At 46.8% G+C, this 15774-nt stretch overlaps 3 protein-coding genes across 5 annotated transcripts in view; 1 reads left to right on the top strand and 2 right to left on the bottom strand.

The window, feature by feature from the left end:
• LOC142563889 (uncharacterized) overlaps positions 1-15774 on the top strand; it is a 91856-nt gene that overhangs the window by 50841 nt on the left and 25241 nt on the right. The gene's annotated exons all lie outside the window — the stretch shown is intronic.
• On the bottom strand, positions 192-6515 carry LOC142564387 (uncharacterized). The gene is given in 3 exon segments (XM_075675376.1): positions 192-3794; positions 3797-4116; positions 6506-6515. Coding segments are annotated over 3 exon segments (678 nt in total). The 3' UTR covers positions 192-3446.
• Positions 6093-7325, bottom strand: LOC142564620 (uncharacterized). The gene has a single exon (XM_075675688.1). It carries the CDS (start codon positions 7241-7243, stop codon positions 6578-6580), a length of 666 nt encoding a protein of 221 aa, XP_075531803.1. The 5' UTR covers positions 7244-7325; the 3' UTR covers positions 6093-6577.

Below are 15774 nucleotides of genomic sequence, written 5' to 3'. Positions count from 1 at the left end.
CGACGAGGGACGAAGCGGACCCAGCCTTTGACATTCCAGTACTGGGAGAGGCAAAGCCGTTTGTTCCGGAGCCTGAGGAACAAGGAGACATGGGCCCGTGGGCCAGCAACAGTGGACCGATCAACTCCCCTTCCAGCCGGCTGTGCCGCTGATTTTCCGCACAGTCCAGGGGCTGGACTCACGGACTATTTCCTCATCAGTCAGTTCTGCACAGAAGTCGAGCTCATTGTCAGCGTCAACAAACTGTTCAAAAGTTATTTCCGTGGGTATGGAAACCCCAGCAGAGCGGAGGTCGTTGATCACATCTTCCATAGGCGGGCACAGGTCAATCGTGTTGTTGCTTTCAGGCAAGTCTGGTTCCTCTGTGGCAAGTACGAAGCCAGCGTGGCGAAAACAGTTGCGAATCGTATCTTGTCTCACTGCCTTCCATGCGTCCGCAAGCATTCCAACAACAGACCGAAGATCAACGTTGTAGCCTTTGCCGTTTTCCGCACACAGCACCATGCGGTTTAGTACCCGCGAATGGTACAAAAGTTTCAGATTGCGGACGACGCCTTGGTCCATTGGTTGGAGGACTGCAGTTGTGTTGGGTGGCATGAATTTCAGCTGGACAGTCTTCAAATTCTTGACGTGACCATGAGCAGCGCATTTGTCGATGAAGAGCACGACACGTCTGTTCTGAAGCTCAACCTTCCTGTCCAACCTGCGGGCGTAACTTTCGAACAACTGCTGAGTCACCCATGCCTTTCTGTTGGCTTCGTACACCCCTGGCAGTGTTGACCCTTTAAAGCACCTCGGGCTCTTTGGCTTCCCGATTACTAACAAGGGAAGCTTCTCGCTGCCAGACATGTTGCTGCCGACGAGAACGGTCAGCCGTTATTTACCATGCTTGCCACCATGGCATGCATGGGTCACCAGCAAAAGCAAGCATTCTTTCCGGCAACATCTTAAAAAACTAACCAGTTTCGTCGCAGTGAAAACGTCAGCAGAGAACTGCTGCAACAAAGACTGAAGTTTTCCGTTGCGGTACTGCTCAATAACAACTGCACTGTCGACTGCGCCGCTCTCACCGCACATCTTGAACTTGAGGTCATTCTGATGTTTAAAGTTCCTCAACCATCCATCACTAAATTTAAAATCCTCAATGTCCATTTGAACTGCAAGAGTTTCTGCTTTTTCTTTCAAGATGCAGCCCAAGACCAGCAACCGCTTTGATATCACCGAATTAAGCCACACGACGAGAGCTTCCTCAAGCTTTGGATGAACACCTTGGCTTGCATTCTTTTTTTGGGCAGCGGATGGTTTTTCGGCCGCTTCCAAGACTTTGCGCTTGTTCTTGAGGAAATCCGAAACTGTTTGCTTAGAAATGCCGAATTCCTAGCTCACGTCAGCCTGCGATCGGCTGCTCACGATTTGCTTAATAATGGCTGCTTTCTTCTCCATCGTTAACCGACGGTACTGCTTTCTACGCTTCGATGCCATCGGCGAGGACGACGAAGACGGAGTGGGGGCCATCGAAGGCAAGCGAAATCCTCAAGTTGCGGACAGTGGAGTTCGCTGACGAGCGTCGAAGCACCTAGGCCTAGCGTCGCAGAGCACACTTGACACAGCAGCACAACCACACACCACACTAGCCAAAACGTGGCCTGTGCAAACAAACGAAATGGCGCTGCTCCGGAAACTCTGCCGGAGGCGGAAGTGCGGCGATGACCATAGCCAGCGTGGCCACACCTCGGTGTGTGATGGCTAGATTCGGCTAGTTGTGGTTCAAAGCGGTAATATGCTTCGGCTGCAAGTCGATTTCCTTCGCAAGGGCGCCGCGCGAGGAGCCAAAGGACCTTCTGTCGCGTCAAACAGTCCGGGAAATTGGACGGCGGGGGGTTTGAGTGTCCGAAACTTCAGATGTCCTTATACCTTGATTCTATGGGGCTCGTGGCGGTGCCACGAAGACGTCCGAAATATCAGGCATGTCCGAAAATTCAGTCGGTGACTGTACCAGTCGCTGAGAGCTTCACTTGCATCAATTCCTGCAGTCCGTGGGATCCGTATATTCTTTAAGCACAGGGGCTGTATTGGAAGTACATGACAAATAACCCGGTATGCCATAGCACTTTTCAGTGGGTACCTTGCCACTGTAACATCAAAGGAAAGGAAAAGGCACACGCACTATCCCATGCAAATATTCCAGGACCTCCGCTCCAGTGGACGGGCGCACTCACTTCCACAGAATTAAAATGAATATCTTCAAATTTGAGACGTCTGGCATGAACAAGAAACTACTCTCCCAGCTCCGCCTTGCCCTACAACACGCGAGGCTGCTGCCACTTGGTGCCAAGCCCAAGCATACTGTCTACCCACATAAAACATTCTGCACTATATAGCCAGAAAAGACTGCGCCCTTAAGTGCACACAGTGCAGGGGATACCTCACTACAACCAAAGGCTCTGGGACTCTCTGGGAAGTCAACAGAGAGTTCAATTTATACTTGGGACATTACCAAAAAGACTGCACACGCTTGAGGACCCAACACCACCTGATGTGGCCGCATAATTTCTTACTTGAGCTCCAACCCAGTCGACCAAATACGGCTGGTGGACTGGGCTCTGAGGGTCGCCGAGGGCCACAAGCTCCCGGACACCCTACGCGCTTCTGAGCCCCCTCACAAGTAATGTTGTAAAAAGGCTCAAGTAATAAATGTTTACCACCACCACCACCACTCAGCATGCCACCTGGTAACTGCATCTGGCAAACAGCCTGGCAACGAAGTAGGATCGTCTCCCATCATGCTCTATGCACAAACATCCCGACCGGTAATGTCAACAGAGCTCAGGGGACATCACAGGAAGCCCCAGAGCCACAGAACTCGTCAAGTTGATGACATCAATGTCAAAAGGTACTACAGTGTGAAGTTGCCAGCTGCATGGTCTTTAGCGTTGTACTAAAGGATGTTTTCGGAAACTTTTATTAGTAACATTCAACGATACTAGAGGAAGTAACACTCATTTGTTATTAACATTCAACAATTTATCCAGAGGAACTGAACAACACAAACATTGTAAGTTTTAAATGGGATTTCGTAGCTAGTTTAAACTTTGCTGAATACTAATTTCCTGAAGACCATGACATCAAATGTTCTAAGCATCACCTCCGCCGACCCGCGGCGGAGGTGAAGCAGGCATTCAGCACTCCCCTTATGTGGGCCGATCCTGAGGATAGTGCAATGCCGGGCCGACCTGCGGCGAAGGTGCAGTTTGCCATTAAGGGGCCCACATACACAGCTTCGCATGTCATCCTTCTTCACAGAGGGGAAGGGCACTTCCGATTTTGTTCTGTAACAATATGTATAAAGCTCATAGCAAGCATACTCACAGATTGTGCTTATATTTAAAGTTATTTCATAAAAAGCGAAATGTAAACAAAAGTTAAGTAAAAACTACTGGAAACGATTAACGAGATTGCAAAAAAAATTGCATTCCATCACATTCAATCCAAAGGCATGCAGCTGTTTTATTGTCAACCTCTTTGACCTTCTCTGCCATCCACTTTTGAACGCTTGAAATGTGCGTTGTGCCAAAAGAGAGAGTACTAACATAGCTCTTCGATACGAAGTAAATTCTCTTTCTCTCGCTGCAGCTCACTGAGACAATATACTGTATCTTTGCATGCATATTGTTTGGCAGTCGTACAGCTGTGCAGTCGGTTCTGTCAGGCCTTTGGTATTGTCCACTGTGGAACACATGCCCAGAGATACGAACTCTGTCATGTTCCTCAACACGGCCAGTGATCTGCTGCTGAGCACCTGTGCCTCGATTTATCTACAAAGAGACACACTGACAAGCCTTGGTTTGCCTAAAAGGGCTAGCGATTCGTCCTTGCGCATATCCCAGCACACAAAATCTTTAACTTGGCGACTTGCAGTTGCCTTGTAGGCACCAACTTTGTTAGCCATTAGCACTCTGCTCATCACCTGATGAGGCACCCCCTTTGCAGAAGTAATGAATTCTTTAATCTTGCCTATTCCTGCTTCAAAAACAAAGCAAGAGTGTGCCCAAAGTGGCCCTTGCATCGTAGCACTTTTTGCAAGATGTAGCAATAAATGCACGTTTGATGTCACTTCTTTTTTGGAATTAAGGAATTAAACGTTAACAACAAGTTGCACTAGGCATTCTGTGCTCTGCCTTATGTCTTCAGCTGAGACAGTATCTGCAAGTAGAAGGTACACTGCTTTTACCAGCAGGCTGAAGTGCTTCATGTACTTGCCTGGCAACATTCCATCAACACACACAAAGCTGAGATATAAAAGCCACTGCTGCCACTCACGGAATAAAGGAATTAAACGTTAACAACAAATTGCACAAGGCATTCTGTGCTCAGCCTTATGTCTTCAGCTGAGACAGTATCTGCAAGTAGAAGGTACACTGCTTTTACCAGCAGGCTGAAGTGCTTCATGTACTTGCCTGGCAACATTCCATCAACACACACAAAGCTGAGATATAAAAGCCACTGCTGCCACTCACGGAATAAAGGAATTGAACGTTAATGACAAATTGCACAAGGCATTCTGTGCTCTGCCTTATGTCTTCAGCAGAGACAGTGTCTGCAAGTAGAAGGTACACTGCTTTTACCAGCAGGCTGAAGTGCTTCATGTACTTGCCTGGCAACATTCCATCAACACACACAAAGCTGAGATATAAAAGCCACTGCTGCCACTCACGGAATAAAGGAATTAAACGTTAACGACAAATTGCACAAGGCATTCTGTGCTCTGCCTTATGTCTTCAGCTGAGACAGTGTCTGCAAGTAGAAGGTACACTGCTTTTACCAGCAGGCTGAAGTGTGTCACGGATCTCCTCCGGAGAACACTCTGGCCGAAAGAATGGACTAGGCGACAGGCGTACCCACACAGATGCACATTTAATACAACCCACGCGACAAGAACAGCAGCACACAAACCTAACAAAACTAACACACAAGATACAAAAACTATCAGTACACACGAACCGGTAACACTGCCACTAGCGTTCCATTGAGAGTGGTTGGCGTTCGTGCTTACGTCTGGTTCGGTGCGGATGTGGCGTGGTGTGGGTCCCGTAGCCGGCGTCGGAGTGGCGTTCGACGTTCGAGGACTGGCGTCGCTGGAGGCGTCGTTGGTTGCGTCGTACACGCTCCCGGTCCGAGCGCCCGTGGAGGTGTGGCCGATGATGTTGGCGTTGGGGCACCACCCGGAAGAGTGGTGACAGCGGTAGAGACACCCCTGGCCGTAGCAGGTGGTGGCGTCCTCCGTGGACTCCCCGGAACGGGCTCAGGAACGGCAGAAAGTCTGCGGTGCAAAGCCGTAGAACACGAGCACGCCGAAGCAGTAGCCGGCGTCGCTCTCTTCCGGTCGAACCGTCCCTCACCCGCCGAGTCTCCGCTGCTTTCTTCTCCCCCCTGTGTCTCGCCCTTCCTCGCCCTTTTATAGCCTTTTTGTTAGTCCACGTAATCCTTCTCTTCGTCTTCTTCTCTTCTCCACCAATCGTCGCTTTCCATCTCACCGGATACTTCTCCACCAATCATCTCTTGTCACCTCACTGGGAACTTCTTCTTTATCTTCTTTCGTCGTCGGTTAATCCACGTCATTCTTAACGCCATCCTCGTCGTCTTCTTGAAACCTTTCTTCGTCTACCATTTTATTTCATCTTCCCTCTTATATGTGACAAAGTGCTTCATGTACTTGCCTGGCAACATTCCATCAACACACACAAAGCTGAGATTTAAAAGCCACTGCTGCCACTCACGGAATAAAGGAATTGAACGTTAATGACAAATTGCACAAGGCATTCTGTGCTCTGCCTTATGTCTTCAGCTGAGACAGTGTCTGCAAGTACAAGGTACACTGCTTTTACCAGCAGGCTGAAGTGCTTCATGTACTTGCCTGGCAACATTCCATCAACACACACAAAGCTGAGATATAAAAGCCACTGCTGCCACTCACGGAATAAAGGAATTAAATGTTAACAACAAATTGCACAAGGCATTCTGTGCTCAGCCTTATGTCTTCAGCTGAGACAGTATCTGCAAGTAGAAGGTACACTGCTTTTACCAGCAGTCTGAAGTGCTTCATGTACTTGCCTGGCAACATTCCATCAACACACACAAAGCTGAGATATAAAAGCCACTGCTGCCACTCACGGAATAAAGGAATTAAACGTTAACAACAAATTGCACAAGGCATTCTGTGCTCTGCCTTATGTCTTCAGCTGAGACAGTGTCTGCAAGTAGAAGGTACACTGCTTTTACCAGCAGGCTGAAGTGCTTCATGTACTTGCCTGGCAACATTCCATCAACACACACAAAGCTGAGATATAAAAGCCACTGCTGCCACTCATGGAATAAAGGAATTAAACGTTAACAACAAATTGCACAAGGCATTCTGTGCTCTGCCTTATGTCTTCAGCTGAGACAGTGTCTGCAAGTAGAAGGTACACTGCTTTTACCAGCAGGCTGAAGTGCTTCATGTACTTGCCTGGCAACATTCCATCAACACACACAAAGCTGAGATATAAAAGCCACTGCTGCCACTCACGGAATAAAGGAATTAAACGTTAACAACAAATTGCACAAGGCATTCTGTGCTCTGCCTTATGTCTTCAGCTGAGACAGTGTCTGCAAGTAGAAGGTACACTGCTTTTACCAGCAGGCTGAAGTGCCTCATGTACTTGCCTGGCAACATTCCATCAACACACACAAAGCTGAGATATAAAAGCCACTGCTGCCACTCACTTGCCTTCCAAAACTTCCTCAGTTGAACAGATCTCGGCAGGCGTGTGATGCACAGTGGTGGCTTTATGGCACACAGCCTTTGATCAATTGTCCTAACACATTGAGGTGATCCAATGTAATGTGGAGCCCAAACACCAGACAACCACAGCTCCATAAACTGGCGTGTCACTCCAAGCAAAACACAGTGCATGTAGTCAGGGCTGAAGCCCCACACAATATCAAATCCCAACAAGTTTATCAGTGGGGATGGCCCCTTCACTCCCCGAGCATTCACTCCACTTCTGTGAGCTTCAGCCATGTCCTCAGTCATTCCTTCTTTAGTCCTGTAGGGCACAGCTGTGGCGCTGACAGGATACTTGACTGTTCCTGCCAAATAAATATAAAGGAAATAAATTAAGTACAAAACTAACCGGTAGGCAAATAAACCTTTGCTGCAATGAATAATACATATTCCATCTTGTATTAATGTTCCTGAATACATGTGACACTCCCAACAGCCGCATCAGTGCACGCTGATGTGAAATTCCCATTAAGCTTTCAAAAAGTTTGTACAAGTAAAATAAAAAAAGGCTGCAGCGTTTCTTTTTTTTTTTTTACTTGTATTTACACTGACCTTTACTTGAGGCAAAACTACTTTGCAAAAAGAATGCTCAAAACACAAATTTGTGTAGAGGAAATAAGAATGCAGTGGCAAAATAGTGATGGTAAAACCCATAGACAGATTAAAATGCAGTCAGGAAGATGGTTTTGTATAAAAGTCAGTTTGCTTACCTTCAATGCACTTGCCAGGGTGCAAACACCAGCCACACCCAAAGTATCCATTATACTGGACAGTGCTCTGCATTAGAGCCCTGGCTGGGGCATCAGCCATTCCAGTGAAACAGTAGACCTGTAAAGACCGAAAAAGGAAAATAAGCTCTTTGATGTAAAAATGAGAAGCTGTCATATGGTTTTCAAATGGTGCACTTTCAATTGCAATTAAGCCCAGTTGGGATATAATTTCTCCGTCAAGATCGGCTCCTTTGCGCAAGCTGCGCGAGGGTGCCAACTGTGGTCCAGAATTTCTATCCGAACCGGGCTCAATGGCGATTGCAAGTGGCCGTGTGACACTGGTATATTACACTTGGCTCAAAAGCTTATATGTTGACTATTGGTCTTTTGGCGAAAATAACATTATTCATTGGAATAACCTAACTAAAAAAAAAAAAAGAAATGCAATTTGATTTTGCGACTAACCTTAAAAATAAAAAGTTATTTTGTAGGTTGGTTAGTTTTTTGCATGTTATACAGCAGTCAAAATCAGATTACACAAATGGCGCTTCCAAAAAGAAAAAGAAAGCTAGTGCAACAATAAGTATTTTCTCAATCCCATCGTTCTTACACTTTTTAAATGTGTTTCTTCATTTTTTGGTTGTGGAATTGTGTGGAGGGATATATGATGTGCCTTTACATTTTCTAGATTGAAATTGCAAAAACAAATAGAAGGAATTACTCACTTTTGAGTGAAAGGTCTCTCCGTCACACGTCCAGTTGATCCCAGTCTCGGCGAGAGAGTCCATTTGCTTGGCAAATAATAATAATAATAATAAACTGAATGCCCTGATCATTTGGAAATGGCAGCTTGGAGAATAAGCATTTTACGCCAGATGCCCACGTGAGCATCCCCACTGCATTCATCGCGTGATTTGCAGGTCAGCTGAACATATCGCAATTTCTTGAAAGAACCGAGTTTATGTCTACAACGGTGCACACGATGACTTCAGAGCGGTGCCTCTGAATTTAATTTCTGTGCTTAAATTCTGCCCTTAAACATTTCCCTTAAAATATGACATTGAGAATGCTGAACGATGGGACACTGGCTACTACTCCAAGCATGTCTACAGTCACGTTGATCACATTCGTGTCCATCAATTTCACTCGAAGCAAGCCCCATCGTGTTGAAAGCTGTTTCATCTGAAGTAACAAAAAAGAAAACATATAGCACGAAACTGCAGGAAGAAACACAATGTGTGCATAGTGGAACATTTTTTTTTTTTTCTTATGTACCACCACTCCCAGTGCCCATGTGAAAAAAAGATTTTGCTACGTAAATGGTTAACCTAAGCCCCTCCAATGAATTTGAGAGTGTGTTTTCGTATGTATGAGATGCATATGTAAGAGATGCATACGTATGATAGTACGAGATGTATATATTTGTCTACGAAAATATGCATGCATTTTATGTATACAATGTTGTGCATTTTAGTGATCATAGTACACGTCATTAATCATTGCCATAATTTTATTACGTGAATATTTTATGCAATCTACAGCAGGTCTTTTAGGCCCTTTTACAGCCTGGCCTGGCCCTTGCGCTGTTAAACCTCAAACATCATCATTAAAATCATATGTAAGGAAACATTGAAGAAAGTAAGTAATGGAGAATGCAAAAGAAGATATACTTGTTCAGTTAGGAGTTACAATAAATCTAACGAAGGAAATTATACAATCGCAAGGAGCAAATGCAGTAAAACTAAATGAAATTGACAGTAATGGACAAAAAATTTCGCCCAAACATGCAACAGTACTAACAACAAAAAAACTTCAAAATATACATGACCGTTAGTAAAAAAGAAATGTTCCGAAACAGCGGAATACTTAAATAAGGGGGGGAAAAAAGAAAAAAGTGAATGGTAAATATTTTGTGTTAAAAGATAATTCTTCAGATTTTTTTTTAAATATGGGTGTTGAACGTGAAGTCTTGACGCAAAGTGGTATGGAATTCAAAGATGAAGAATGAACTGATTGTTTGCCATGGTGCGAACCTGAGGTGAAATGAGATTATGATTTAAAGCAAACTATGACCAAAATTATAAAAAGAAGCCAACTACAATATTAAAACTAAAGGTACTAACCATTACTGGAGAGACGTTAGTGTAAAGAAATTCGATGCCGAAATCTGTCACGGAAGTCAGCGACGTCACGAATCTCGTGCGCTTTCGATCGCGATACCCTAGCTTGTGGAAAGAAGTGCCAATTGTGACAGACAAATTCAATTCCCAGTCTGCGATAAAGACCTCGTGCGACACTGGTAATACATTCTGTTGAATTTCGCACGATAGATTATGTGGCGACCTGCTAAGACCCAGGGGTAGCCGCCGCCGCTTGGTGGACACCACCGGCAAGATATGCACTGCTGCCGCTTAATCCGATGGACCCGGTCCTTAACAATCCCAAGCTCGCCATTGAAGAGACGCTCGTACCCCAGAGGCACGCCTTCAGGAAGTTAAGACGAATGTGTCGCCAATCGGCACGTTAAAGTTATTCTGTCAATCTGAATCCTAAGTTGCTGGGTAGCATAGAGGCCGCGCAAGTGAAGTTGTCTTGTTTGACTCGTGAAGTTGACCCGTCGAGTCCCCAAGTGAATGGAGGGTTGAGTTGTTTTCCTTGGTGTCGAACATCCGTTTGTTAACGGCCAACTAAGTATCTCGATGCGCCGTTTGGAAAAGTCATTCTGAAGCTGAGCCAAAGTGTTCAGAAGTTGATATTTGTATTCAAAGAATTTATTAAATTCCTCCTTTGTCGCGAATAAAATGGTAGCTCCCACATCCACTAAATACTCATGGCGTACGTCTTGACCAACGAGCGCTTAAGTCCCTTGTGCTTGGAAGTGAAGTACTCAGGGAAAGAACCGATGCCATATGTGCGATGTCTGCTTGCACAGGAGTAAGATTCTGACCTGGAGATGCGCCTTGTTTCCTTTTTCGACGAACTGTGGCCAGGCGTATCTTGACGCGGCAGAAGTTGCTAGTCCTTCCGGGCAGCGAAATTTTTTGACGCTAAGTGTCCAACGGCGCCACACCTGCATGTACCGATTTGATCCGTAGAACTTGACTGATTTTCATTCAGCCGATTATCCATAGTTTGAACGCGGTCCTGCTGAGACCTCGGAAAGGTATGAGCAGTACAGCCATCTTTGGTACAGCTTCCCGCCTTGCCGAGTGTGTGGATATACCTGAACATCACCCCCGAGGGCTCTGTGGTCACTGCGCATGCGTTAGCTGAGCGAAGTTGAGAAAGGAAGACAAGTTGGCCTTACCGGATGTGACGTCACATTGCTGTTCATTCTTGCTTTTATGAAATAACTACTCTCGAACTCGAATGGTATGGCTCGCGTCTCATTCGCGTGCATACCGTATGCATGATGTGGCCCCATGATGGGCTTGATGACATTTGTTGCCCAGCTGCTGGTGCTATCGCGACGTACCTGGAGCAGCGATAAGTGTTGTGCTATTACCCGTTCTCTTACACAAAAAACCGGTTGCACATTCGAGCTGTGGTCGAGGTGATCTGGAAATTCGAAGGAACACGAAACGGTTGTCGCAAGTCTCGCAGTGATCGCAGAATAATTTAGTCATTTGTGCCTTCAACAATTACTACTGCAGTTTCTACGCGTTGCACCTATGTAAAACAAAAAAACAGCGACAGCTTCCACGCCCCAGTAATGCATGCACTTAACTAGTGTGGATGTCGTCCTGTGATATTTATCGCGTTCTTAAGTCTATTTTTCTCCATCTTTATAGGATGACTATTGTCACGGATCTCCTCCGGAGAACACTCTGGCCGAAAGAATGGACTAGGCGACAGGCGTACCCACACAGATGCACATTTAATACAACCCACGCGACAAGAACAGCAGCACACAAACCTAACAAAACTAACACACAAGATACAAGAACTATCAGTACACACGAACCGGTAACACTGCCACTAGCGTTCCATTGAGAGTGGTTGGCGTTCGTGCTTACGTCTGGTTCGGTGCGGATGTGGCGTGGTGTGGGTCCCGTAGCCGGCGTCGGAGTGGCGTTCGACGTTCGAGGGCTGGCGTCGCTGGAGGTGTCGTTGGTTGCGTCGTACACGCTCTCGGTCCAAGCGCCCGTGGAGGTGTGGCCGATGATGTTGGCGTTGGGGCACCACCCGGAAGGGTGGCAACAGCGGTAGAGACACCCCTGGCCGTAGCAGGTGGTGGCGTCCTCCGTGGACTCCCCGGAACGGGCTCAGGAACGGCAGGAAGTCTGCGGTGCAAAGCCGTAGAACACGAGCACGCCGGAGCAGTAGCCGGCGTCGCTCTCTTCCGGTCGAACCGTCCCTGACCCGCCAAGTCTCCGCTGCTTTCTTCTCTCCCCCTGTGTCTCGCCCTTCCTCGCCCTTTTATAGCCTTCTTGTTAGTCCACGTAATCCTTCTCTTCGTCTTCTTCTCTTCTCCACCAATCATCTCTTGTCACCTCACTGGAAACTTCTTCTTTATCTTCTTTCGTCTTCGGTTAATCCACGTCATTCTTAACGCCATCCTCGTCGTCTTCTTGAAACCTTTCTTCGTCTACCATTTTATTTTATCTTCCCTCTTACATGTGACAAGGGCCCCCTCTCTCAAGAGTTTTTCCCTGAAAAACTGCTCAAGTCGTCCTCCTCTTCAGGCCATCCAGCCAGCCGACTATCTTCTGTGGCGATTCTGGCCCCAGCACACCACACAGCACAACGCCGACGACCAGCACACACCAAAAGCACACCACTAACACATCACTACCGTTGTCCATACGGTGTTCTAAACATGTTAATGTCCACAGCTTAACTGCGATTTCAAAACAATGCAATTGTCCACACGGTGTCCTTAATAAACATGTTAATGTCCACAACACACTCTTTTGTATAATCACGTAACAACCACCAAAAACACCAACAACACGATACATCCCTGAGATACATAGCACAGCAGCAACAACAAGATACCTCCCAGAGATACCTAGAGCTGCTCAGTTGGCTCGACTCATGAAGTCCGCTCCAACGTTATCCCTGCCTTTAATATATTCCACCTGAAATGAGTATTCTTGGAGGGCCAAACTCCATCTCATAACTTTACTATTGTTCATCTTGGCCTTGGTTAAGTATTCAAGCGGCTGATGATCCGTTTGAATTCGGAAATGTCTCCCATAAAGATAAATGTGAAACTTCTTTACCGCCCACACCACTGCTAAGCATTCCTTCTCAACAGTGGAATAATTGCGTTCAGAAGCCGATAGTCGCTTACTTGCAAAAAATACCGGATGCAGCATGTGATTTTCTTCTTGCAAGAGTACGGCTCCTAAAGCTCTGTCAGATGCATCCGTGCGCAGCACAAACTCCTTATCCGAATTCGGAGCAAGCAGAACGGGCGGTTTTGCCATATGCCATTTTAACATCACGAAAGCGTTTTCATGTTCAGCAGTCCAATTCAATTTATTGCTTGCCCCCTTCTTAGTAAGTTCCACAAGCGGATCGGCTATGTGGGCATAATCGGGAATAAAGTCCCTGTAGTAACCTGTTAAACCCAGGAACGACTGTACTTCTTTCTTGGTCGTCGGTGCCTGGGCTTGCTGTATTTTGACCAGGATGTCGTCCTTTGTCGCTATGCGGCCCATCCCCAGCTTGTGTCCTAGGAAAGAAATGGCTTCAAAGCCCACCTCACATTTTGCTGGTTTTATGGTCAACCTGGCTTGTTGAATTCTATCTAATAATTTCTCCAGCGTAATTATATGCTCTTCCCACGTATCTGTTGCCACAAGGATGTCGTCAATATAATGTTCTACATTTTGAAGCCCCTCTAACACCTTCCTCATCAGCTTTGTGAATATTGCGGACGCTGTCTTCAAACCAAACGGCATGAATTTAAACTGGAATAAACCTGCCGAGCAAGAAAAAGCAGTCTTCTCTTTAGACGAACCTTCCATTGGTATTTGCCAATACCCTTTAGCTAAGTCAAATTTAGAGAAAAACCTTTTGTGAGCGACCTTAGCGAACACCACGTCCGCTCTTGGTATAGGTTCGGCATCGGCTACTATGACGGCATTTAGCCGACGAAAATCTACACACAGTCGGTTAGTACCATCGGGTTTTTTGACAACCACGAGAGGCGCACTGTATGCTGACCACGACCTCTCAATCACACCAAGCTCCAACATGTCCCGCACCTCATTTTCAATGGACTCTTGAACTACTAGAGGTAGTGGATATTGTTTCACGCTGATTGGTCTATCTGAAGAGAGATCTAGTTTGCAACTTATGACATGCGTTTTTCCCGGCACATCCGAAAAGACATCTCCCTTGGACTGAAGTAGGGCCTTTATCTGTGACCTTCTGTCTTCATTCAAATCGGGGTTTATTATCACCTTATCCCATCCTACAGTTTTCTTTCGACTGCACGTGGGTACCTCGGCAGCATCATCTATCTCCTCTGCCACTACCGCACATGCTACCTCGGCGGTGCACCGTACAGGAACTCTTTCTTCGTACTTTTTCAACATGTTTGCATGGAAAACCTTCTTGGTGTTATTTACTAATAACTCATAATCCATGTCGCTTTTCTTCTGTGTCACAAGGTAAGGACCCTTCCACTGCATCAGTAGCTTATTATGATCCGTAGGTAGCAGGATGAGAACCCTGTCGCCCGGCTTCAGATTTCTGTGCGTGGCTTTCTTGTCATAGTAGCCCTTATAGCGTTCGCGCGCCCTTTCCAAGCTTTGATGTGCAAGCCTACATGTCTCCTCCAACTTCTCCCTCAACTCAAGAACATATGTGTATGTTGTCTTGAGATCTGACGCGATCGCTTTATTGGCCCACAGCTCCTTGAGTATTGTAAGTGGACCTCTAACGGTTCTCCCATACAGCATCTCGAAGGGCGAGAAACCAAGACTCATTTGTGGCACTTCGCGGTATGCGAACAAAAGAGCTGGGAGATATCTATCCCAATCCTGAGGCCTTTCCTGGCACATTTTCTTAATCATACTTTTGAGGGTACCGTTGAACCGCTCTACAAGGCCATTACACATGGGATGGTAAGGCGTTGTCAGCAACTGCCTCACTGACAAAAGGCGGTTGACCTCCTTCATCAGCTCCGACGTGAAGTTCGCGCCCCGGTCACTCAAAATTTCCCTCGGGAACCCATAATGCGAGAACATCTCCACAAGACCCTCCGCCACTTGGATACTGTCAATAGTTTTCAATGGAACGGCGTCAGGATAACGAGTGGCCACATCAACCAAGGTAAGCACATATCTATTGCCTCTGGCGGATACTGGAGAGATTGGCCCTACAATGTCAACGGCCACTCTTTGAAATGGCAGATCGATGGCTGGCATCTTGCCCAGAGGTACGGGACCAACTCTACCCTTCGGAACTGTGCGCTGGCACACGTCACATGAGCGAACAAAGCGTTTCACATCACTCTGGACGCCTGGCCAGAAGAACTCCTCGGTGATTCTTGACACCGTCTTTTGGACGCCCTGGTGTCCCGCCATAATGGCGTCATGTCCTAAGCGTAACACTGTCTCTCTCATATCTTTCGGTAGAACCAGCTGTTGGACCCGCCTTCCTGAGCTAAATGTGCATTCCCTGTGCAGAAGACCATTTACCACTAGATATTTGAATGACGAATGGCTCCTCTCCCGTTCCACTTTTTCCCCAATTTTTTCGAAGCAGGTTTTCAAGCTCGGGTCTTCTCTTTGCCTAGTTGCAATTTCACCCGGTGTTATGTTCAGGCACATCGTAACGGGCGTGGAGAGCGGACGCTGCGTTGCTCTGGCTGTCGCTTGAGCTCTTGTCTCCACTGCCGACGAGAAACTGACTGCCCCATCACCCGCCTGAGCTGTCGTGGGCCTTTCCTCCTTTGGGTGTTCTTCAACGTCGAGCATCCTCCACTCGGGATCGGGGTCCTCGACACTTCTTGGCCCCGTATTGTTTCCCAAGATGAGATCGTAGATGGGCTGCTCCACGCATTTTGCCGCTACCTGTCCGGTATAATATGGCGTGGACACGAGAATCCTGGCTTCAGGAAGGTACCTTACTGTGCTATCCACAAGAGTGACGGCTGACGTTCCCCTGTAAGATCCTCGTCCTTCACCAGGCTTCTCCGAACCAAAACTGTGTTGGCTCCGCTGCCTCTGAGCACCAATACAGGACGGTCCCCTATTTGCCCAACTACCACCGGCATTGCTGCTT

This window comes from Dermacentor variabilis, chromosome 11 (genome assembly GCF_050947875.1).
Source record: "Dermacentor variabilis isolate Ectoservices chromosome 11, ASM5094787v1, whole genome shotgun sequence".
NCBI lineage: Eukaryota > Metazoa > Arthropoda > Arachnida > Ixodida > Ixodidae > Dermacentor > Dermacentor variabilis.
The sequence above is the reverse complement of the archived record's forward strand: the minus strand, read 5'-3'. Positions and strand labels throughout refer to the sequence as shown.

Bases quoted from the DNA above. Each gene is read 5' to 3' on its own strand.
- LOC142564620 (XM_075675688.1), bottom strand. From the start codon at position 7,243: ATGTATTCAGGAACATTAATACAAGATGGAATATGTATTATTCATTGC.